General features: G+C 45.3%; 1 protein-coding gene across 1 annotated transcript in view; it reads left to right on the top strand.

Moving 5' to 3' along the window:
- LOC138516980 (zinc finger protein 850-like) overlaps window positions 1-18,682 on the top strand; it is a 176,433-nt gene extending 157,751 nt beyond the window's left edge. The window contains exon 3 of the mRNA XM_069632469.1: window positions 6,644-18,682. Within this exon, the coding sequence (XP_069488570.1) occupies window positions 7,843-12,015 (4,173 nt within the window). The 5' untranslated portion in view covers window positions 6,644-7,842 and the 3' untranslated portion in view covers window positions 12,016-18,682. The remainder of the gene's footprint in view (window positions 1-6,643) is intronic.
- The last annotated feature ends 7,607 nt before the right edge of the window (window positions 18,683-26,289 follow it).

The following is a 26,289-nucleotide window of genomic DNA, read 5'->3' as shown; positions in this document are numbered from 1 at the left end:
CATACACGACAAAGGACTACAGAACAAGGACAGGCAGGCCCTGCCCCTCCAATGCATTTCCAGCATCACAGCCTTTAAGAGAGAATTTGAGCATTAAAGTGTTTTGAATATACTTTTTATGTATACAGCACTACTATTGCTACTCTACGTATTGCAGTCTAGACTGGCCTTTAAGCATGTATCACAATACTTGCTCATTCCCATCAAGGCACTACATTCTTTCCAGCCTTTCAAGCTCCAAAAAACGAAATAAGAACAACCTCTGCCCTTTCCTGGAAGTCCCAGAACTTAGGCCCCTATTCTCTAGTGACCCCAGCATTTTAGCAAAAATCTACTCTGACACCGTCACCAAAGCTATTGACACCATAGCTCCAATTGAATGTAAAAAAGAAAAGAAATCTTTGCATGTGAATTCATGGTTCACTGATGAATTACAAGCCCTCCGCTCCAGTAAACGTGCGGCACAAACTGGCAATCCAAGCCCAGCGACCACACCAAACAAGAATTCAAAAGACAATCCACTCAATATAAAAAAGCAATCATTAAAGCTAAATCATACTCCTTTAACTCACGGATTTCCCAACTCCCAACCTAAGGAGATGTTAACCATCTTCAAAGACCTCATCTCTCTTTCCACCGGCCCCGATGAGATCACTAAAGATGAAGCATGGTGCTCCAGTATACAAGCCGCTTTACTTAGTAAAATTTAACTTCTCCCAAAACAAATTCAAATGCAGTTCAAAGCCTTACCCATCCATGACCAGCCTCCTCTGCCCAGCCCTCCTCTTCGCACTCCCAGTAACGTCCTCTTTTCCCTCCGAGACGTCTCTGAATTTGAAGTCTTCGACCTCCTCCAACATCTCAAACCCTCTGTACAAAGGAGACATCTGCCTTCCCAACTTAATTAAAGAATGCGCTGACTCCCTTGTCCCTCTATTAACGGCATTCATGAATGCCTCATTTAAATCAGGTCGTGTCCCTTCCAGCCTCAAACAAGCATGGATGCGTTCACTCCTAAAATAAAATGTTACTAGACCCTTCCGCCCCCAGCAACTACCGACCCATCACCACCGTCCCGGTCTTCTTAAAAATCTTGTAAATCAACTAAAAGCAGAAAAGAACTGAGAGTCCAGCGCTTATCTCTAAAATTCAATGCCACATCAAATTAACAGGCCTATGCTGCGGGTGGTTGTATCTGGGTGTGGAGTCTCTGCTTACAGTTCCACATTACAAAACAATTCAATTATAGTGAGACAACCACACTGCACAATAGTGTGGTTGTCTCACTATAATTGAATTCTTAAAAATCTTGGACGAAACTGGCCATAACCAGATTCAACACTTCCTTGAATCTAACTCCATCCTCGGCAAAAGGCAATCAGGATTTCGTAAAGGCCACAGCACTGAAACCTCCCTCTTAGACCTGCAAGATCAAATCACAGATATTATGGACAAAGGCAAGCCAGCCCTCCTCTTACTTCTGGATCTCTCTGCTGCCTATGATCTTGTAGATCACAAGATTCTCACCTCACATCTCACCCACGCAACCCACTCCTCCAGAGAATTCCACCTTGTGGATCTCTTCCTTCTTAGAAGTCAGAGCAATGGAGGTATTCTCTGATCAGGCCAGTGCTGCACCTACCACTATCCACTGCGGGGTCTGACAGGACTCGTGTACAGCTCCTACCCTCTATAACCTGTTTACAAAGTCGCTCTTCGACAAATTGGATGCCTTCGGCATAGCTTATACAAACTATGACGATGATACACAGATACTCCTACCTCTCTCTGGCTCTTACAGCCAGTACGCTGCTGCCTTCCATACCTTATACGCTACCATCCAGGCTTGGATGGTAGAAAATGGGCTCTGTCTCAATGGAGACAAAACAGAGATCATCCTCATAGGTCCTAAAGAAACGTTAGCCAAACTTGATGATCAATACAGCAACTTCACCACTGAGAACTCCATCATCCCAGTCTCTCCATCAGTAAAGACACTAGGAGTCTACTTAGACTCCACACTGTCTATGACACGCCAGGTCAGGGCAATTGCCTCTGCCGCTGCTCATACTACTAAACTAATAACTGCAGTAAACCCTTCCTATCCACCCAGAATTGCCTATCTATTGCCAGAGCGACCATAGGGGCAAAACTCGATTACTGCAATATCCTCTGAGTGATACAAAATAATGCTCTTAGAGCAGCACTAAGCATCCCTAAAAGAGACTACATTGCCCAGGCCAGGATAGCTGGCCACTGGCTCCCCGTGAAGGAACGCATGACCTTCATGACCCTTACTATCGCACACAAGTGCTTAACACTCACAGCCCGCCCTACCTTTCGGAGACTATCATCAGAGCCACTTCTTCATTCCCGAAAAGAACCATCCACACCAACCAACTGTTCATTCCACCCATTAAAAGAGCTAAGGCAAGCGCCATCGGTTTCCCCCACATATCGCCCAAACTTTGGAATGCCCTCCCCAACTCACTCAGAGCGGAAACCTCCCTCTCAGCCTTCCGGAGAGTGTTAAAAACCACTCTTTTAAACTAACACCTCCCCTTCTCCCTTAAACCCCCCTCCTCCAGTCCTCAACGTTGTTAGTATGTTTTGTTTCATCCTCCCTCTCTGTATTCAAGCATGTTTTGTTTCTTCTTTTTCTTCTTTGTTGTAACTAAGCAAGTTATCTGTAACAAGTGCCACGAGTCCTCAGGGCTGATGCACGCTCTACAAATGTTAACAAATAAATAAATAAGCCAATGCTAGTTCTACTATTATGAGGGGATATTCTGAAATGTGATGGTGTCTCACCTGTGCTCTTACCCCCGCCGGGCAGAACAGGGTGAAATACCATGTCACCAGTGCCATGGAAATTAACAAGGGGGGTCCTGGGAGTCCCTTTGCCAGACGTTAGTCCTGGTTACGAGAGACTTACCCAGAATCTTTAGCTCACTATCTTTCACAGAGAAGAAGTATCCCAAACATATCAGTCTTTGTCCTGCCCTGGGGCAGTCCAGCACCGAAATGCTAGGCAATTTTCCTCTGAACAAGAGTACCAACAGAAACCCCAGACACGTGTTTCGGTCTGGTTGGACCTCAGCAGTAGGGTGGATCTGTGCCTCTCTAAGAATAGTGAGCAAGGGGTCCACGTCTGGATTCCCCTAGTAACTTAGGGTGAGACCCAAAGTTACTTGAATATGCAAATTAACAAGGTCGGTCCTGGGAGTCCCTCTGCCAGACATTAGTCCTGGTTACGAGAGACTTACCCAGAGTCTTTAGCTCACTATCTTTCACAGAGAAGGAATATCCCAAACATATCAGTCTTTGTCCTGCCCTGGGGCAGTCCAGCACTGAAATGCTAGGCAATTCTCCTCTGAACAAGAGTACCAACAGAAACCCCAGACACGTGTTTCGGTCTGGTTGGACCTCATCAGTAGGGTGGATCTGTGCCTCTCTAAGAATAGTGAGCAAGGGGTCCACGTCTGGATTCCCCTAGTAACTTAGGGTGAGACCCAAAGTTACTTGAATATGCAAATTAACAAGGGAGGTCCTGGGAGTCCCTCTGCCAGACATTAGTCCTGGTTACGAGAGACTTACCCAGAGTCTTTAGCTCACTATCTTTCACAGAGAAGAAATATCCCAAACATATCAGTCTTTGTCCTGCCCTGGGGCAGTCCAGCACCGAAATGCTAGGCAATTCTCCTCTGAACAAGAGTACCAACAGAAACCCCAGACACGTGTTTCGGTCTGGTTGGACCTCATCAGTAGGGTGGATCTGTGCCTCTCTAAGAATAGTGAGCAAGGGGTCCACGTCTGGATTCCCCTAGTAACTTAGGGTGAGACCCAAAGTTACTTGAATATGCAAATTAACAAGGGGGGTCCAGGGAGTAATGGATGCCACTGATCTTAAGCAGGGCATAATTGCTGTGGTACATGGGACTAACTCTTTTCTGTAGTATGCTCTTGGTATATGGTGTATGCTACGTCAAAACAACTAAAGCAAAACCATTCTGCCCATGACACTTTAGTGTGAAGCCTTTCTTTTAATCAGGAAGCAATTCCACATGAAGTTTGCAATACCAGAGTGCGTGACTTTGTGCTGCATGTATGAAATGATCAAGCTGCTTAGCACGTTCCTATATTAAATGGTTACCTAAATAAATGCATGAAGGAATGAATGTATACTAAAACAGAAACACTTCTCACTATGTGCTTGTGACACTACTACTAAATCTCTATTGCTATGTAAGTATTTTTCAATATATTGCTAGTATAGGCCTCTGGGAGCCCATTTGAGCAATAAAGTGCTTTGAATATACTTTTGCTGTTTTCAGCACTACTGTTGCCTTTCTAAGTATTGTAGTTTAGACTGCCCTTTAAGCATGTATCACACTATTTGCTGATTCCCTTCAAGGCCCTACAATTCTACCCGGCCTTTTAAAGCCAATGCTAGTTCTACTATTATGGAGGGATATTCTGGCATGAGATGGTGTCTCACCTATTGCTCTTACCCCTGCAGGGGAGAACAGGGCGAAATACCATGTCACCAGTGCCGTGGATGCCACTGATCTTAAGCAAGGCAGCATTGCCGCAGCATTTCCGCAGCACCTGGGACTAACTAGTACCTGTAGTTTGCTATTGGTTTATGGTGTATGCTGTGTCAAAACAATTAAAGCAACACCATTCTGCCCATGACACTATAGTGTGAAACCTTTCTTTTAATCAGGAACCAATTCCACATGAAGTTTGCAATACCAGCGTGTGTGACTTTGTTTTCCTGAATAACCTATTTTGCTGTTTCCATTAGACCTGCAGTGGGTGACTATTAGTGGGTCACACTTATCTTGGCGTCTGTTGTGGAGGGTGACTGCCATTGATGACTCCGTCATATAAGATTCAAATCAAACGTAATATCGTTGGCGCAAATAAATGAAAATAAATGAAAATATTCTTCTCATAGACAAAACAAAAGGCGATGGCTGGAGGGTTGGTATCCCTCTTAACCTCTGGTACAGCTTTGGGAAGCCATTGCTTTTTAGTCTGGCAAACCATTACAGAAAGGGCAAATCAGGCCTGGTCCCACCATCTCACTGCGTCATAGGGAATCAAGATGCACCTCACTGATGAGGCCCAACAAGGCCGAAGCATCGGTGGGGATGCTTGTGTTTCCATGCAGAGAGGACCTAGCCAAGCAGTACAGGCTGGGCTGCTGCCGCTGGTGACAGTACTGACTGATTTGCAAATGACTGCACCCGTTTTGCAATGGCGCAGATGGGCCTAAAAAACATTGGTGTAGAAGGTTCCCCAGAACCGTGCTAGTGTATTAGATTTATTAAAAACATTCCACCCATCATGTTTTTGGTAATATTTCTTCTCATAAAATCTCTTGCTCTCTTTCTACCTTTTAGGTACTTTCTCTCCTTGACGGCTTCTTGTAATGCTTAACCGCAAAGTCTCTGGTTGTCTTCTGTTCCCTTTTTAATGTTCCTAAACACTGGCTGTTAATATCTTTACTAGTTCATCTTTGCTTTGCCTTCCCAGATTAACAATAGAATGGCAGACCTAGTCTCTCCATCAGACACTGACTCTTGCTCTGTTAGTAATTCTTGCAAAACATTTGGGAATGAAAGGATTACAGCTAAAGGAAAACAATTCATTAAGGTTCTATTGCTGCTTCTCAGTGCCATGCCCTTTTCCCTGTGTCATGTTAGAAATGTAACTCAATAAATGCTTCATTGCTTGGTTGCTTGGTTGCTCACTTGCTGCGTACCACTTTCACTCCTTTGGGGAAAGTCTAATTTTCTAGCCCCAGCATGCCCCTGTGTTAGACTTCTTTCCACTGTTTCAGCACTTCCGACTTGTTTCCCTCCCCGTGCATCGTTAGCCATATTAGTTAATCGGGATGTCTGCACTACATCTCTGATAATGCGCTTCCTCCCGTGCTCTCCATCCCTCAGTCCTATTTAGGTGACTCTTTGTCTCAGTGTCTCCCACATTGCTCCATGGCCCACTGTCACCTCCTCTGCTAAAGGCTCTGTGTCTGAGACGTGTGTTTCTCTGTCTCCACTCATTCCTCTTGACCTATGGCGTGCCTTCTAACTGGTGGGCGGAATTTGTTGATTACTCCCCCTAGAATGTGTTGCTTTCTTCTCACAAAGTCAGAGTGTGGGAGATTCCAGGAAGTAGGGTTGCTTTGCAGGTATGGAGATATCAAAAAAGCCATTCTCCACATTTTCATCAGCTAACTGTCATCAAGCTTTCCTTTATTCTGTGTGCCTGGCCTGCCATCCTTTCCATGCATCGTAGAGCCAGTCATCTGACCACAACCAGCAATGACAGACAGACAGGTTAGCCATTTCTCAGACTACAGAGACCCCACTTCACCACACTGTGCTAATCCTGGTTGTGGGTCACACATGTTTTAATTTCTGTGTTAATGCTTTTCATGAGATTGAGGCCAAGTTAGGCTACTCATTTAACTCAGTGTCCTCGATACATTTCGATAGTATTGCAGGATGTTATCAAACCCGTTTTCTATAGTGATAAGATGCCTTTTTGCTCTTCACATATGCTATTTCAAACGAGAATTATATATTTGTCACTTATGGAAGACTAATCCTGTTTTTCTTGTTTCTTCAAACAGGGCAAAAAACAGCAATCAAGGAAGACAGTGAGTTTTAAGAAAGTTGACTTGCTCATGACACAATCACTCCCAAATTATAGTTTCTTACCATGGGACAAATATTTCACAGATTCTGCAGACATTTCACTAAAAAAGACTACAGTTTTTTAACGATTTTCAGGCAAATATCTGGTTTCTATGCCCAGTCAATACCAATCAATAGGGAGGTCATCTGTCTACAACCCATATGATTACCACTAAACGGTGATTTGAGTCATCACATTATGTGCGCAGATAAGGCCACACAAATATGGTCAATGTATTCATTGATGTAGAGATAAGTAACTGGATATGGGAATGTCCATCGTAGAGATATAACCTGAGAGAGTCTACATACATGGACCAAATTGGATACAGCCTCCTCTGTAAAAGTGAACACAAGACTTTTAAGAACACACTAAGGAAAGGCTAACAAGAGGCACCTTGTAAATGGACTGACAACCAAAACATTCAATACAAATGGCCATTTTATGACGCTTCTTATGAGTCACAAAGGAATATGACGATACATGTGCACTGGTGACGAGTCTTCCAGAACATACAGCCATCAAACTGTTGACCACTGATTTTATTTTGATGGGAAGAAAGAAAATGAAACCCTCTTTAAGAAATATTGTCTAAGGCAACACACTGGTATGCTACATGTGGAAGGTGCTTAACACTAGCTTTTGACTTGATGCTTCAGAATCAATGGCACCCCTGCTGATGTTTTCTTCTATTTTCAGTGACTCGATGCTTCAGAATCAATACCACCCCTGCTGAAGCTTTCTTCTATTTTCAGTGAATCAATGCTTCAGAATCAATAGCAGCCCTGCTGAAGCTTTCTGCTATTTTCGTTGACTCGATGCTTCAGAATCAATAGCACCCCTGCTGAAGCTTTCTTCTATTTTCGTTGACTCGATGCTTCAGAATCAAAAGCACCCCTGCTGAAGCTTTCTTCTATTTTCAGTGAATCAATGCTTCAGAATCAAAAGGACACCTGCTGAAGCTTTCTTCTATTTTCAGCGACTTGATGCTTCAGAATAAATAGCACCCCTGCTGAAGCGTTCTGCTATTTTCAGTGAATCAATGCTTCAGAATCAATAGCACTCCTGCTGAAGCTTTCTTCTATTTTCAGATTCCCTGCTGTTGCTGAGAATTCAGGTTTATTCTTGACATTCATGCAACATGCACCTGTCTTCGTGAGACCACCCGAGGCATACAGATTGTTATATACATTTACCAACTTTGATAAGGAGCATCTTACAAAGAAGGTACTATTTAAAAATAACATCTTAACAATGGAGGTACTTTATGAATTTTCTGAATGTGAAACAACTTTCAAGGAAACAGTTTGTATATGTCAACATCAGAGATGTCACACTGAAGAGACAGAACATAACGGTTGTGAATGTGACAAGACTTTGAAAGAAACAGGAAATCTATTGCTACATCAGAGAAATCACAGTGGGGTGAAGCCATATGCATGCTCTGAATGTGGTAAGTCTTTTAGGCAGAAGAGTAATCTTCTGGTACATCAGAGAACTCACACTGGAGTTAAACCATATACATGCTCTGAATGTAGTAAGTCTTTTAAGCATAAGGGTTCTCTAGTGGTACATCAGAGAAATCACACTGGGCTGAAACCAGATGTATGTTCTGAATGTGGTAAGTCTTTTAGGCAGAAGAGTAATCTTCTGGTACATCAGAGAACTCACACTGGAGTTAAACCATATACATGCTCTGAATGTAATAAGTCTTTCAAGCAAAAGGGTGGACTGGTGATACATCAGAGAAATCATACTGGGAGGAAACCATATGCATGTTCTGAATGTAATAAGTCTTTTGGGCATAAGAGTAATCTAGTGGTACATCAGAGAAATCACACTAGGGTGAAACCATATGCATGTTCTGAATGTGATAAGTCTTTCAAGCAAAAGGGTGAACTTGTGATACATCAGAGAAATCACACTGGGATAAAACCATATGCGTGTTCTGAATGTAATAAGTCTTTCAAGCAAAAGGGTGGACTTGTGCTACATCAGAGAAATCACACTGGGGTAAAACCATATACATGTTCTGTATGTGATAAGTCTTTCAAGGCGAAGTATACCTTGGTACTACATCATAGAATTCACACTGGGGGGAAACCATATGCATGTTCTGAATGTGATAAGTCTTTCAATCAAAAGGGTGAACTGGTGATACATCAGAGAAGTCACACTGGGGTGAAACCATATGCATGTCCTGAATGTGATAAGTCATTCAAGCAAAAGTATGAACTTGTGACACATCAGAGAAATCACACTGGGGTGAAACCATATACATGTTCTGTATGTGATAGGTCTTTCAAGGCGAAGTATACCTTGGTACTACATCATAGAATTCACACTGGGGGGAAACCATATGCATGTTCTGAATGTAATAAGTCTTTTAGGCATAAGAGTAGTCTAGTGGTACATCAGAGAAATCACACTGGGGTGAAACCATATGCATGTCCTGAATGTGATAAGTCTTTCAAGCGAAAGGGTGAACTTGTGGTACATCAGAGAAATCACACTGGGATAAAACCATATGCGTGTTCTGAATGTAATAAGTCTTTCAAGCAAAAGGGTGGACTTGTGCTACATCAGAGAAATCACACTGGGGTAAAACCATATACATGTTCTGTATGTGATAAGTCTTTCAAGGCGAAGTATACCTTGGTACTACATCATAGAATTCACACTGGGGGGAAACCATATGCATGTTCTGAATGTGATAAGTCTTTCAATCAAAAGGGTGAACTGGTGATACATCAGAGAAGTCACACTGGGGTGAAACCATATGCATGTCCTGAATGTGATAAGTCATTCAAGCAAAAGTATGAACTTGTGACACATCAGAGAAATCACACTGGGGTGAAACCATATACATGTTCTGTATGTGATAGGTCTTTCAAGGCGAAGTATACCTTGGTACTACATCATAGAATTCACACTGGGGGGAAACCATATGCATGTTCTGAATGTAATAAGTCTTTTAGGCATAAGAGTAGTCTAGTGGTACATCAGAGAAATCACACTGGGGTGAAACCATATGCATGTCCTGAATGTGATAAGTCTTTCAAGCGAAAGGGTGAACTTGTGGTACATCAGAGAAATTACACTGGGATAAAACCATATGCGTGTTCTGAATGTAATAAGTCTTTCAAGCAAAAGGGTGGACTTGTGATACATCAGAGAAATCACACTGGGGTGAAACCATATGTATGTTCTGAATGTAATAAGTCGTTCAAGCGAATGTCTGAACTTGTGATACATCAGAGAATTCACACTGGGGTAAAACCATATGCGTGTTCTGAATGTAATAAGTCTTTCAAGCAAAAGGGTGGACTGGTGATACATCAGAGAAATCATACTGGGGGGAAACCATATGCATGTTCTGAATGTAATAAGTCTTTTAAGCATACGGGTAATCTAGTGGTACATCAGAGAATTCACACCGGTGAGAAACCATATGCATGTCCTGAATGTGATAAGTCTTTCAAGCGAAAGGATGAACTTGTGGTACATCAGAGAAATCACACTGGGGTGAAACCATATGCATGTCCTGAATGTGATAAGTCATTCAAGCAAAAGTATGAACTTGTGGTACATCAGAGAAATCACACTGGGGTGAAACCATATGCATGTCCTGAATGTGATAAGTCTTTCAAGCGAAAGGGTGAACTTGTGGTACATCAGAGAATTCACACCGGTGAGAAACCATATGCATGTCCTGAATGTGATAAGTCTTTCAAGCGAAAGGGTGAACTTGTGGTACATCAGAGAAATCACACTGGGGTGAAACCATATACATGTTCTGTATGTGATAAGTCTTTCAAGGCGAAGCGTACCTTGGTACTACATCATACAATTCACACTGGGGGGAAACCATATGCATGTTCTGAATGTAATAAGTCTTTTAGGCATAAGAGTAGTCTAGTGGTACATCAGAGAAATCACACTGGGGTGAAACCATATGCATGTCCTGAATGTGATAAGTCTTTCAAGCGAAAGGGTGAACTTGTGGTACATCAGAGAAATCACACTGGGATAAAACCATATGCATGTCCTGAATGTGATAAGTCTTTCAAGCGAAAGGGTGAACTTGTGGTACATCAGAGAAATCACACTGGGATAAAACCATATGCGTGTTCTGAATGTAATAAGTCTTTCAAGCAAAAGGGTGGACTTGTGATACATCAGAGAAATCACACTGGGGAGAAACCATATGTATGTTCTGAATGTAATAAGTCGTTCAAGCGAATGTCTGAACTTGTGATACATCAGAGAATTCACACTGGGGTAAAACCATATGCGTGTTCTGAATGTAATAAGTCTTTCAAGCAAAAGGGTGGACTGGTGATACATCAGAGAAATCATACTGGGAGGAAACCATATGCATGTTCTGAATGTAATAAGTCTTTTAAGCATACGGGTAATCTAGTGGTACATCAGAGAATTCACACCGGTGAGAAACCATATGCATGTCCTGAATGTGATAAGTCTTTCAAGCGAAAGGGTGAACTTGTGGTACATCAGAGAAATCACACTGGGATAAAACCATATGCATGTTCTGAATGTAATAAGTCTTTCAAGCAAAAGGGTGGACTTGTGATACATCAGAGAAATCACACTGGGGAGAAACCATATATATGTTCTGAATGTAATAAGTCGTTCAAGCGAATGTCTGAACTTGTGATACATCAGAGAATTCACACTGGGGTAAAACCATATGCGTGTTCCGTATGTGATAAGTCTTTCAAGGCGAAGTGTACCTTGGTACTACATCATAGAATTCACACTGGGGGGAAACCATATGCATGTTCTGAATGTAATAAGTCTTTTAGGCATAAGAGTAGTCTAGTGGTACATCAGAGAAATCACACTGGGGTGAAACCATATGCATGTCCTGAATGTGATAAGTCTTTCAAGCGAAAGGGTGAACTTGTGGTACATCAGAGAAATCACACTGGGATAAAACCATATGCGTGTTCTGAATGTAATAAGTCTTTCAAGCAAAAGGGTGGACTTGTGATACATCAGAGAAATCACACTGGGGAGAAACCATATGTATGTTCTGAATGTAATAAGTCGTTCAAGCGAATGTCTGAACTTGTGATACATCAGAGAATTCACACTGGGGTAAAACCATATACATGTTCTGAATGTAATAAGTCTTTCAAGTCCAAAAGTGACCTTCTGAAACATCAGAGAACTCACACTGAAGATAAACCATATACATGTTCTGAATGTAATAAGTCTTTCAAAAACAAGGGTAATCTATTGGTGCATCAGAGAAAGCACACTGGGGGAAAACCATATACATGATCTGAATGTAATAATTCTTTCAAACACAAGGGTAATCTATTGGCACATCAGAAACCATGGGGTGAAACCATATGCATGTTCTGAATGTAATAAGTCTTTCAAGAAGAAGAGTACCCTTGTGATACATCAGAAAAATCACACTGGTGTAAAACCAATTTACATGTTTGAATGTAATAAGTCTTTTAAGCAGAAGGGTACTCTATTGGGGGTTGGGGATCAGACACTCGGTTGCAACACCTTCCTGGAAATCTGCTTTCCCTCACGTCATCATGATGAATGCATTACTTTTGCCTGTAGCCACAGTGATCTGCAGCACTGTGCTTTGTGGGTGCATTCCACCATGCTGTTGGCCTACACCGGCCTCATTCATCATGGCCGCAGCTTTTGCATTGCTTTGTTATGGTTTCTCCTGCCGTTCACCCGCTGCCCATGATTGGTGCTCTCTTCATTCATCTGCACCAATCAGGGAAGCCGGCATGCGAATGCCGGCCCTCCCTTAAGGCCCGTGTGGTAGGCCCCCTCGGACCTATCTTTCCCCTCACTTCTCACCTTCGGACTTCCTGAATGGTCCCTGTGCTTTCCTGTAGCCTGGAGGCCCTGGATTCTCACCCACCCACCACTTGCCTTAAAGGTAAGCCCACTGGGCTGTTTTGTGGGAGATTGGACACTCTGATGCGACACCTTCCTGGAAATCTGATTTCCCTAACAGCAGCATGATAAATGCATTACTTTTTCCTGTAGCCACAGCGATCTGCAGCACCATGCTTTGTGGGTGCATTACCTCCACGTCCACTCTTCCTCATCTCAGTACTTACCTCATGAAGCCCCTGCCTACGACACAGGACCTTCTTTTATTTTTACTATCCCCTATAAGTCATCCCCTCCAACCACGTCATCCAGTTTAATTTCTCCTACCTCTGGCAGGTTGGACTTTTTTTGCCGGTACGGGGTGCCAAGGACCAACGATTGCTGGCCCCTGATGAGGCTGTATGGCAGGGACTTTAGGCTCCAGCAGGTGCGGCAATGCTCTCGGGCTCCCTGGAGGGGCTCGGAGCCCGGTTGAGCTGGATTGCCTTCTCCGGTCTTGTGGTGGGGGCTGTAGGCCAGCACGGGGCATCACAGTCTGGGGCCAATGGGCCCTGGGTCAGGTAAGGGGCTGGGGATCCAGGGTGGAGAATGGGTCCTTAAGGTATGGCATTTTACAATGTTTCCTGATTATCAGCTGGTAGGGCAGTTGTCTGATGTTGCACCGGAGGCAGGGGAGCTCAGCATCTGGTGGTAAGGAGTGGGTTCCCTAGGAGACCTGTTGCGGTTTTTCTTTTGGGTGTAGCTTCTGGCCTCGCATTAAATGGCAGCTGGATGTTTCTGTTTGTAGTCTTTGTTCCCACAGTGCAGAGGACGGCAGTGGTATAACAGGCTACTTTTGGTCTCCGTTTTTGACAGAATTCTCGCAATGGGTAAACTTTCTACTAACGCAGGCATCTTGTCCTGTCCCCTTCTTCATCTTCCTCTTCGTCTGAGTTGTACAGGAGTAGAAAGAAGAAGGCAACATGTTTTTCCCTGACCAGGGAGGAGTTGAAAAAGCTGTTTAGACATCATGGAGGGGTTCATAGCCATGCGCATGGACACAAACGCCGGCGTCTGTCATCTTCTTCATCTTCTTCTGGCACTGAGTCCTCAGCCTCTTCCTGTTCCTCACCAGCTGATGCAGAGGGGAAATATCTGGACAGGGAAGGAGTAGAAGAGGTTCTTGTTCAAGTTTCAGACTGCATGGGCTTTTCAGAGCCCCTGGTACCGGTGGAGGGGGCTTACCTTTCTATTCACCAGTATAGGCATACCCCTAGGAGGGGGTTGCCATTGGTATCTGATATCCGGGATGCAATCCTTCGGGAATGGTGAGACCCTGAGAAGATTGTGATGCCCCGCTTTATGTCCAGACTTTACCCATTGAAAGGGGGTGAGACTTTTCTGTCTGATCCAGTTGAGGTTGATGATTTCCTCCCCGGCCTGGTGGGTCGCTCCTCTATGTCAGCCGAGGAGGCGGCGGTGCGGGACCCAGTGGACCGCAGGGTTAATTTCGGCTTTAAGAAGGTTTATGCGTGGGCTTATCTGGCTCTTAGGGCGAATATCTATGGTTCCTACACAGCTGAAACTGTGCTCCATGGGTTCAGAAAATTGAAAAGGCTGTCAGTGGGGGTGCTGATTGTGCCCCTTTGCTTTCTGATATGCAGAGACAGGTTGAGCTGTTGTCCGACCTGGCTTTTGATGGAGTGCGTGGCTCGGCCATGGCCATAGGGGCTGGTGTGTCTGCCCGGAGGCTTGTGCATCTATGGTAATGGAAGACAGAAGGTTTGCAGAAGGCGGCTGCCCTGAAACTTCCTTTTGATGGGTCCAAACTTGTTGGAGATTCTCTTGAGGAGAAAGTGCATAAACTTTAGATATGCAGATAAACATGCTGACAAATTGTGGCACAAGCTAAGAAGTCCTCCTCTGGTGCTGGTGCTGTGCTTGGCAAGGTTTTCTCTTAGCTTGTGCCACAATCATCTCGTTCATCAGGGAGATCAGGGGGGGGGGCTTCCACGCTCCTCTCGTCCTGGTCTGGTGCAGAAGTCCTGATGGTTTGGACATGCCAGTATGCGGGCGGCTCCAGATGTTTTTTCCGGTATGGGACTGGTGGTGTTCCGATTGCTGGGTTCAGGACAGAGTTTGGAGAGGTTATCACGTTTTTTTCCTGTAGCCTCCTGTACAGAGGTGCATGGTTCGGACACTCTCCGAATTGTTGTTGAAGGCGGCCATCATGCCCGTTCCTCTCGCTGTTCAGGGTCAGGGGTTCTACTCACTGGTGTTCCTGGTTGCCAAACCTTCGGGGAAGAATTGCCTAATACTGTACCTCAATGCACTGAACTGTTTTGTCCGGAAGGAACACTTCAAAATTGAGACTTTGCAGAACATTCTCCCAAAGTTGTTCAGGGGGGATTGGATGGCATCTCTGGATCTCCAGGATGCGTATTACCACGTGGCTCTCTGCCCGAGCACATGAAGTTCTTCAAGTTTGCAGTTGGATCCCGGCATTTTCAATTCAGAGTGCTCCTGTTCGGGTTGTGATCGACCCCCAGAGTGCTCACAAAGCTGGTGGCTCCCCTGGTGGCGCATTTGCATCTGAGGGGGCATATAGATTTTTCCCAAACTGGACAATTGGTTGATCAAGGCGTTCTGCCGTCAGACTGTCCTGGCTCATCTCCCAATTGATCTGCCAGGTGTTACAGGACTAGGGATTTCTGGTGAGCTGGCAGACACCTTAGCTGGAGCCTTTTCAGGATCTGGTTTTCATCAGGGCACAGATTTGCACCAGGATGGGGAGGGTGTTCTTGTCCCAGGAGAGGGTCCATCGCTTGCTGGCTGTTCTGGGCAGGGTTCTCAGGAGGCAGTATGTCTTGTGTCACCTATTGCTCAAGTTGCAGTGGCACATGGCGTCCTGCGTGTTTCTGGTTCCTTGGGCCCGTCTTTATTTACGTCCTCTGCTGTCTTATCTTCTCTCCCACTGGCTCCCGACGTCTCAGGCTTATAAGGCTTTGATTTCGGTGTACCTAGCACTGCGGGACTCCCTACTGTGGTGGTTGAATGTCTGAATCTCAGTGCTGGAATGTCGCTGGTCCTTCCTCCTGTGACCACTCTTACTACTGATGCCAGCAGAAAGGGTTGGGGGGAAATGTTGGGGGTTGTGGGATCCGGAGGAGTGCAGTCGATCATCCAATTGGTGAGAGTTGTGTGCCATTCTCCAGGCTCTGGTGTACTAGGTGTTTCTGGCAGGCCGGGCGGTTTTGGTAAGGATGGACAATACGACGGCCTTGGCATATGTCAACCACCAGGGTGGTTCCGGCCGCTCCTTGAATGCTCTGGCGGCTCAGATTAGTTCCTCAGGGAATCACATCTGGTGTCCCTGGTGGCCTCACATGTCAGGGGTGTGGTCTAAGTTTGAGCAGATCTTCTCAGCCACCGGCTTCCCTCCTCTGCAGAATTGGTTCTGTCGGACCGGGTCTTTGCAGAGATCTGTCAGATTCGGGACCCCTGTCCTAGATCTGTTTGCGTCTCCAGCCTCTGCAAAGGTTCCCCTCTTCTGCTCTCAGTTTCTGGCCAAAGGAGCTTGTGGGGTGGACTCCCTCTCAGTGCAGTGGCCTCGGGGGTCGCCTTTATGTTTTTCCTCCTCTTCCTCTTCTGCCCCGGGTGGTTCAGCGTATCAGAGTTCCCGGGATGTCTGTGTTGTTGGTAGCTCCGTTCTAGCACCTGCCGGAGTTGGTTTCCCTCCCTGTTAGAGCTTCAGTCTAGGACACTTGTCTGGTTCCAAAGTGGCTGTGTCCCCTTCAGGGGAATCTGAGGTTGGGAGTCCAATAGGGGATAGTAAAAATAAAAGAAGGTCCTCTTTCGGAGGCAGGGGCCTCATGAGGTAAATACTGTGACGAGGAAGAATAGGACTAGGAGTAATGAAGATTACCAGTAAGTAATGAGAGCATTCTGCCATGATGTTGGCCTACATTGGCCTCATTCATCATGGCCGCATTGCTTTGTTCTGGTTTCTCCTGCGGTACGCCTGCTGCCCGTGATTGGTGCTCTCCTCATTCTTCTGCACCAATCAGGTGAGCCAGCCGGTGAATGTCGCCCTGCCTCTAAGTCATGTGTGGTAAGGCCCATGTCTGCTCCCTGTCGCTACTCTACCGCTGCCTTCCTCTCCCCCCTTCCTCTGGTCCCTCGTGATGTCCGTCTACCCCCACCCCCTCCTCTGGTTCCCCATGATGTCTGTGTAACCCCCCAACCCTTCCTCTGGTCCCCTGTGATGTCCATGTACCACCCCTCTGCTTCCACGTGATGTCCGTGTACCCTCCTCCTCTGGTCCCCCGTGATGTCTGTGTACTTGCCTCCTCTGGTCCCCCATGATGTCCGTGTACCCCCCTTCCTCTGGTCTGCCGTGATGTCTGTGTACCCCCCACCCCCTCCTCTGGTCCCCAGTGTTTGTGTACCCCCCCACCTCCGCCTTTGGTCCCACGTGATGTCTGTGTACCCCCACCCCCTCATCAGGTCCCCCGTGATGTCCATGTACCCCCACCCCCTCCTCTGGTCCCCTGTGATGCCCGTATACTCCCAACCACCTGCGCTGGTCTCCCATGATGTCTGTGTACCCTCGACCCCCCCTCTACGTCTAGCCACTGCAGAAGTTGTCTTGATTTATTGTGGTTTTTCACCATCACCGACTGGTTGCCAATGCTTAGATTTCACTTTAAGGACACATTGACTCTTGGCACTCACATTCTCAACTCTCTTGCTGGACCTCCCCTGCATACTTATGGTGGCCCTGACTCTTGCTGTGCCCATCGTCATCCTGAATCCTTACTTACATTTTATGTTCTCTGCAACATTGTGTTATTACTGACCTTTGCAACTGTATTCTCCCCTCTGCTTCTCTGCTCTTCTTTTTTCACTGTTTTATTCTCTGTACGCTCCCTCTCTCCCTTCCCCCACCCCTCTCCTCCTTTACTTTTTCTATGCACTTACACTATCAGAACTTTCCCTGAACCTAGTTTGATAGCAACAGTGTTTGTCTTCTCTCCCTCCCCTTACTTGTCCCCAGCCCTCAAGAACTATCTGAAATGTTGTCAGGCCTAGTACCATAGTTGCTTGTTTTGTCCCTCTCCCTCCTTTCTCCTCCCCTTCCCCTCACCTCTTGTAAATCACTGGCTCTACCAGAAATGTTGTCAGGCCTAGTACGGTAGGCACCTGTCTGTTCTCATTTCCTCCCCACCCCCTCACTTCCCTGTCTGTGTCTTAGTTCTTGCACTATGTGAAACGTCGCCAGGCCGAGTACGATAGGTATTTGACATTCTTATTGTTAATGGCCTTGTAAGAATGTCATTGTATTTTCCCTTGGTCCTCCCTTGCCTTGGAGCGCTTTGAAACACATTGTGTATAGGCGCTATATAAACTATCATATCATATATCATATTGGCCCACCAGAGAACTCACACTGGGGAGAAACCATAAGTATGTTCCAAATGTAATACGTCTTTCAGGCAAAGTCTGAACTTGTGATACATCAGAGAAATCACACTGGTGTGAAACCATATACATGTTCTGAATGTAATAAGGCTATCAAGCAACAGTGTGCCGTAGAACTACGTTAGAGAAATCACCCTGGGGCAAAATCATATACAGGTTCTCAATTGATGAAGCTTTCATTTACAACCATAGTCCATTGAAAGAACACCAAAAAAATGTATTTGCACAGGGTGAGGCCAGATGCATGTTCTAAATATCAGAAGACTTTTCAAGCAAATCTTTGTTTATGGTGACATGGGGGAATTCATAGTAGGTGTTGACACTGATGACTCAGACACCCAAAACATCAACAGCTTACAAGGTCTCCTTCTATGGCCCTGCTGTTTTTGGAGAGTAAAGTTACTAACCCTTATTATCAGACAGGCACTATGCGAAGTGTGATTTATGTATGGAAAAAGGAATGTGTCATTATTTGGTTCATTCTGTTGTAAGGTCTTTCTGTGGTACAGATGGTACAAGTTCAATAATTAATTGAACTATATATTCGTGTAATTGATAACTCACAAATGAAATGCTTTCTCAACTTTTGTATTAAACTGGACATATCTCACTGTAAGAACACACTCTCAGTTATTACAAGCAATTGATGATTGATGATTGGTGAATGAGTAAAACAGAACAAAGCCTACATGTGTATGTGTTTCGCACTTCAGATTTTTCCTCTGTGAAAAATATATTGCGCAAAATACTATTTGCTTTTACATTATCCTACAAATTAAAAATACAGTAAAATTGCCTTTTTATATTGTGCTTCATGCCGGACTTCAGTCTATAAGCATGGTACGGGGTATGGAACCTATACTGCTTCCAAGACAAGTGCCTTGCCTCTGAGCTATCCTCACGGTTATTCTAGTTATTCTCTCTGACATACTTGTGACGTCCTATGAAATCCAGGGGCTGTTTCTTTATGGAGACTTATCCTGTTTTAGTCTATGATCCTCCTTCTGCAATACATTATAGTCATCATTCATGCAAGATCAGGGAGAGGGGGTGAAGAGAGGAAGGCAGGCAGAGAGAAAGAATGGGGCAGTGAGAGAAACGAAATAGTGTTGGTGAGAGGTAGGAAGCGGGAGAAGGGAGCAGGAGGTGGAGGGAAAGAGGGAGCAGAAAGTGGGGATGAGAGGGGGACAGAAGAGAAGCGCAGTGGAAGGAGAGAGTGGGAACAGGAGGAGGGGGATAGAGAGAGATAGGGATAGAGGGGAGTGAGGAGACTGGATAGAATAAGAGGCCAGAAGATGGGACTTGGGAGGAGAATGGTGAATAGAGTATTGAGGTGCAATATCTGGGAGAGGAATGAGATAGTGTATCTGGAAAAACAGGCACCATTTTGCACATTGCTTTCATCAACATTCATTGGGAAGTCCAGGAGGGAGTCAGATAGATAAGACGTCATCCTTCACCGTAAGGATTGGAGAGATTAGATGGTAGGAGTTACCAATCTCTAATGCGTCTAAGTTACCCTGGGTGACAAGTAAGACTGTGCCAGGTAAGAGGGAGCTCGAGGAAACTGGAAGAGAAACCCCTTAGTTGGATCTATCTGCAACTTAAGACCTGCCAAAGGAAAACCTTGTAAATATGTTAATAAAAAACCCTTGTACCATCTTTTAGATTCTTTGGATTCTAGAAGCCATCTGTGACACAATGTAAGTGCCTATTGGAGTGTCAAGGGATGGGTATAGCCACAAGGCATAGGTACACTTTCCACGCCTACTGGGCAGACGCCCATATTAACAAACAGTAGCATGCTGTCGATAGAACAGCGACTGCAGCATGTGATGGGGAACATCACCTTGGCGTCTGAAGGTAAATGGATTAGTTCTACATGCTGCATTATTGGGGCCATCAGGTCTGCCATTATTTGCTCCCGGTGTACCCAATAATAATGCCAGAGGCCTGGATCTGCTGTGGTTTAAAACAGATGGATACAGTATAGCTCCCAGTTATCCACTGACCCCGTTCTTCTTCACACCTCAGGGTAGATGCTCTGTTGAGAGACGCCACATTGAGGACTCCTCATCCACAGAGTCAGTGCCCAGCCCACGCTCTCCTTTGCCTAAACAAAGAAGGCACAAATAAATCCCACTTGGTCTCCCTAATGCACACTCAGAGGGACTCTGAGAGAGGAACATCATGGGAGAGTAAAGTGAAAGAGGATCAGAACCATCAGACAGTCTCTTTCCTCCTCAATTGGGAAAGACACCAGCTCTGAAGAAGAGGACAGATGTTCCCTGGCAAAGTGCCTCCACCAGGGGTCCAAAATAGATGAGGTTCACCAAAAGATGTATCTTAATGATCTGAGGAGCTCCCTATCACACTCTTCATGAGGGGGCGAAAAATGGACTCCATTTCATCTCTTCCATAAGGGCAAAGGTCATAAAACAAAAGATCAAACCTGCCCAGATCTTCATCCTGGGATCCATGGCAAAGTCATGCCACTTGGCGAGGGAGGAGAAAGCCTTTCCTACTTTTGGGGATCAAACCACTCCTGTCCGGTGTAATGGGGTGCCGGTCAAAAAGCCACAGGAGGCAATGCTATGGGATCACTAAAGCGTGGAAGGGGGGTAGCACCCTGAAAAAAACGATGAGGGTGCTCACCTATCACTAATATCAAACATCAAAGTAACGAAGTACATAATTCAATCAGTAATATGTAGCCAACATTATCATTGCCAGACACAACATGCGCTCACACCCCAACCGCTTAAATGTTACAACATACACAACAAAAGGAAAAGCATAATTCAAGCAACTATTTGCAGCCAACATTATCATTGCCAGACGCAACATAAGCTCACACCCCCACTGCGTAAATATTACAACATACACTAAAGCAAGGAAATGCATAATTCAAGCAACAATATCATTGCCAGACACAACATACGCTCACACCCACACTGCGTAAATATTACAACATATACCAAAGCAAGGAAATGCAACCAACATTGCGTATACATGTCCCCAACATTGTACATATCACAAGATACACACCACCACTGTGTGAACATTGCAACATACACTAAAGCAAGGAAATTCATATTTAAACTGAATATATGCAGTCAACATTATCATTACCATCATCTGCAAAGCAGTCATGGGTAGCACACCAGCGTACCTGGCAGCTAAGCTCCACATTTCTGGTGGAACACGCTCCGCGCGCTGCAAATCTACCAATCGGCATGAATCACAACTCATCCAAAGAAAGGACCCACAAACTATCCTTCCCTTGTCCTACACCCACCCTTTGGAACGTGATCCCAGAATCGGCTCAGAATGTCCCCACAATACTTCAATTTTGCAAATCTCTCAAAACATGGCTCTTTCAATGATACATGACCAATGTCTAATTCCAATGGATCACATGAATGCACAGACCTCACAGTACTGTGCTACCATTAAAAGAAGCCAACCCACACTCCGTTTAGCACCCCACTGCTCTGGAGCTAGGTCTGCGCTTTAAATAATAAAAACAAAATTAAAATAAAAAAACACACACAACATATGCTCACATCCCCAATGCATACACATTACAACAAAGCAAGGAAGTGCTTCTTTGAAACAACAATAAGAAGCCAACATACACACTGACCCACACTGCATATATGTCACCCACGGTGTACATATCACAACATACACCCTCCCACACTCCAACTGCATACACAATACAACATACAGTTAAGCAAGGAAATGCACTATTCAAGCAACAATATGCAGCCAACATTATCATTACCACATACAACATACACTCATGCCCCCACTGCGTACTGATTATAACATACACTAAAGCAAGGAAATTATATGATAGTTTATTTATATAGTGCCTGTTAGTGAGAATTCTCATAAATGTGCTAATTCCCTCTACCTTAGAGCCCTCCAGCCCTTTTGCTATATTTTGGGACTTTGAACTGTTCGTTTTCAATGTGGTTTCTGTGTTTGTTACTTTGGTTATGGAGTTTTAGACAACTCCATAGGCATCATCATTTCATTTTGTGTCACACAGCACCTTCAGGGCAGTGCCACAGGGATGTCCTTTGGAATTCACAAGGTGTAAATACCTTTTCTGTGGTGAACTACTGTTCCCCAGAGAATGTAAAGTTAAATTGACTTTGCTAGTCTTTTTAAATACATAGACCCAGCACACACTATCTTCCTATAGAGTGCTGGAGGGGTTACCTAGTATTCTTTGTCTAAACACTCATGTGGCAGTCAAATGTCACCCTTTCCTATTGAAATAGCTGGTGGTAGTGGTTTTAAAACAAACTACCATGATTTTTCCCAACCGCCAACACCAGTTCCTAAAATCCGCAGGAGCCATATTTTTCAATATGGCGCCTGAGACTCCTCTGTAAAAACAGATCCCAGTCATCATTATTTTTCACCGTTTCTTTTTGGAAAGGTCCTTCTAGTGTTTAACTCTGCATGCCAAACCACGGTTTGTCCATTGTGCGGGTGCCTTTGGAAGGCTTCAGCGCTGAAGCCCTCCTCTGGCATCTGAGTGTCTGGGTTTGGCAGGAAGTGTAGGAGGTGCCCGAAACTCCCTGTGCTTAGTCTCCTACGAGACCCAAATGCACTCTGGCGTGATTGGCTGGCTGACTGTCTGACAAGGACAGCCACCCTGCTGGGTGACTGACAGCTAGTCTGGAATGAATTGGAGAAAACTGTTTAAAAGGCGAGTCTCTAGGCTTTGAAGGCAGAGTCGATCACTGGAATGAAAGAACCGAAGAAGAGCTGGAAGAAGACGACTGCTGTAACACCTGGACCGCTGTTTGCCCAGAGAAGCCCTGCTGCAGGTCCAAATCTGCTCTCCTCAACAGAGAAGCCTGTCACGCTCACCTGATTCCCACGGAGGCGCAGGTCTGGCTTCGAGTGCTGATGCTTCTTCTATGGTGAAGCGCAGGACTCTGAAGATGGGCTCACTGGCTCGCAGGAATATTCCCCTGTGCGTGAAAAGGGAGTATTACCTACTGACGGAATAATGCTCAAGCCTCCCACTCCCTTCCAGCCCTCCACGATACCCTTCCTCGATTCCCCGTGAAGTCTCACCTTAGGGTCTGGAAGGATGAGTTCACCATCCTGCTTCTGATGCAGGGGCGCTTTGAAACCCAGTTACTTCACTGGATTGAGTTTTGATGGGAGTTCAAATAAGCTTGACTATTCAGGTGAGGCGCTGTAAGAGTTCTGTAGCAAGTTCAAAAGTTCAAGCCTTATAATAATGTTCATTGTCTTATTGCAGCAAGCGCTAATCGCTTATGTCTTTTTTCCCCTTAGGGGCTGGGGTTCGGAATGCTGGAGATATGGCGCCGACCCGAAGTGAAACGTGCAGTTCCAGTAAATGAGACAGGTAAGTTCTGGATGAGCGTTCGGGTAATGTCTTTGCACTCGCTCATTCAATGTCTTTGTCTTTTTTCCCCATAGGGGCCGGGGTCCGGAATGCCAGGAAGCGGCAGGACCCGAAATGAAATGGGAATGACCCAACAGGTAAGTCTTAGAAGGAAACTGAGCTTTTCCTATTCCCTTCCTTCTCTCACCTTGTGTTCTTGTCTTTTTCTCTCTAGGCTCTGGGAAGTGGCTGCGGATCCGGATGATCGCTGCTGAAGATGGAGGTGCCCAGGAAAGGTGAGTGAAATGCAGCGCTGCAGCGATCGAAGCGAAATGCTTTTAAAATGATGTCTTCCCTTTCAGGATCGTCGGTGTGAAGTCTCTGTCTTCTTTCTCTCCAATTCTCTCTTAGCAGGTGACCCAGGATGCTGACAGGCGTGGCTGAAGTCCAGATGCAGGAGCTGACACGGTGAGCGTCCAGCTGCGAGGAGCAGAACAACGCGAAGCATGAGTTGCTGATCGGGCGTGGTTTAAATAGCTTTGGAAGAAGTTCCAGGTATGTATCCTTCCACCGATCAGGTATGTATCCTTCCCCGACCACACCCAGGGGAAAGTAGGTCCACAGGTAAAGTAGTTCCATTCAGGCCTCAAGAGGGCCTGGATGTAGCAGCATGGTCTGCATCAGGTAAGTGCACCTTAAAACACTTGAACACATGTCTAGCTTTAGGAGCCTGGCACCTAAGGCGCCAGGACAGGGGTCCAACATGAGCCTGGCGCCTAAGGCGCCAGGACTGTGTCCAAAGGGCCCCAGCTTGAGCCCGCTGGCACTTCCCTGGGGGAAATGATGCCTGCCTCTGGGGTTGCTGGGTCGGACCTGGCTCCTTGGAGGTAGGCATCATGACAGTACCCCCCTCAAGGCCCCTCCCAAGGTAGTTCCCTCCAGGCGTTTTGGCTTGTTCGGAAATCTCTGGTGGAACCTTTGTATTAATTGAGGTGCGTGAACATGGTTACTAGGCTCCCACGATCTCTCCTGAGGTCCCAGTCAACAAGATAGAAGAGTTTGGACTTTAACACCGTGGAGTCTAAAATGTCTTTAACTTCGAATTCTAATTCCCCTTCAATTTGAACTGGGTCTGGAGGCTTGGACAGTCGGGTCCCTGGTTGTACTGGCTTCAAAAGTGATGCATGAAAAACTGGATGAATACGCATGTTAGACGGTAAATCCAGTTTAAAGGCCACGGGATGGATTATAGCCTTGATGGGATAAGGTCCTATGAATCTGGGATTGAAAGTTTGCGGGCCCTTGAGGGGTAAATGTTTCGTTGCTAGCCATACCTGATCTCCTACTTGGTAAGGAGGAGTTTTACTTCGGTGCAAATCAGCGTTTTCTTTATACTTTTTCTTGGCTTGCTGTAAATGAGTTGCAGCTTCTTTGAAGGCTTGGGTTATTGTGGAATGCAGATGATTTACAGCGGGCATTTCCAGGGTCAGACGTGGATCTAGATCAGAGGTCCAAGGATGGTGACCATAAAAAGTATAAAAAGGAGTTTGTCCGGTTCCAGAATGCACTGAATTGTTGTATGCATATTCTGCGATCCAAAGGATGTCTTTCCAATTTAACTCGGATTGGTGTAACATGCACCGAAGATATTGCTCGAGAGATTGGTTCTCTCGGTTTGTCCGTCGGTCTGGGGGTGGTGGCTGGTGGATAGCCGCACATCTATTTGTGCTAGTTGGCAACACTTCTTCCAAAAATGGGAGATAAATTGACTTCCACGATCCGAGACTAATATGGACGGGAAACCATGTATGCGAACTATATTCTCCAGAAATTCCTTGGCCAAGGTGGAAGCTGAAGGCAAACCTTTTATAGGGATAAAGTGGGCCATTTTGGAGAATAGATCCACAATTACAAGGATAGTGTTGTAACCAGCACAAGGAGGCAGGTCAGTTATAAAGTCCATTGACAAGGTGTGCCATGGTGCCGGTGGAATATCCAAGTGTTGAAGTAGGCCGGCTGGCCTTTTCTTTTGACCCTTGTTTTGGGCGCAAATTCTGCAAGACAAAACAAAAGACTTTATGTCTTTTCTCCAAGAAGGCCATCAGAAGTGGCGTTTGATTTTTTCCTCCGTTTTAGCGATACCAGGGTGTCCTTCCATTAATGATTCATGATGATGGGCAATAACAAGTTCTTGTAATTCTTTACTAGGCACAAACAACCACTCCTGGAAGTAGGGTAAATCATCCTTAACGGTGTAATGAGGAGCCTTTTGACTCCATTCCAGTAAGGCTGAAGAGTCTAGAAGTTGTTTTACTTGCGTTTGGATGTCCTCAATCGTTTGCAATGAAGTTAGGCCTAAGATTCTTTGTTCTGGTATGATTGGCACAGGTTCTAAGTTCGAATTGGGTTCTTCCATGCCAATCCGGGATAAGGCGTCCGCTTTACCATTCTTGCACCCAGGGGGATAGGTAATTACAAAATCAAATTCCGCAAAGAATAGGGCCCATCGAAGTTGTCGTGAAGATTGAGCCTTGGCCGTCTTTAAATACTGTAAATTTCTGTGGTCCGTAATTACGGTGATGGTGTGTCTTGCCCCGAGAAGGTTTTGACGCCAAGCCTTGAAAGCAGATTTAATAGCCAGTAACTCTTTGTCAGTAATTGCGTAGTTGATTTCAGGAGGAGAAAATTTCCTGGACCAAAAGGCCACAGGGTGTAGTTGGTTAGTTTCTGGGTCTCTTTGCGACAGGACAGCTCCCATGGTCGAACTGGATGCGTCGGTTTCCACAATGTAAGGGAGATCTGGGTGCGGGTGCTTCAAAATAGGTGCAGAGGTGAATTTGGTTTTCAGG

The sequence above is a fragment of the Ambystoma mexicanum genome, chromosome 6q (genome assembly GCF_040938575.1).
Source record: "Ambystoma mexicanum isolate Mex_15411 chromosome 6q, UKY_AmexF1_1, whole genome shotgun sequence".
In the NCBI taxonomy this organism is placed as follows: domain Eukaryota; kingdom Metazoa; phylum Chordata; class Amphibia; order Caudata; family Ambystomatidae; genus Ambystoma; species Ambystoma mexicanum.
The sequence above is the reverse complement of the archived record's forward strand: the minus strand, read 5'-3'. Positions and strand labels throughout refer to the sequence as shown.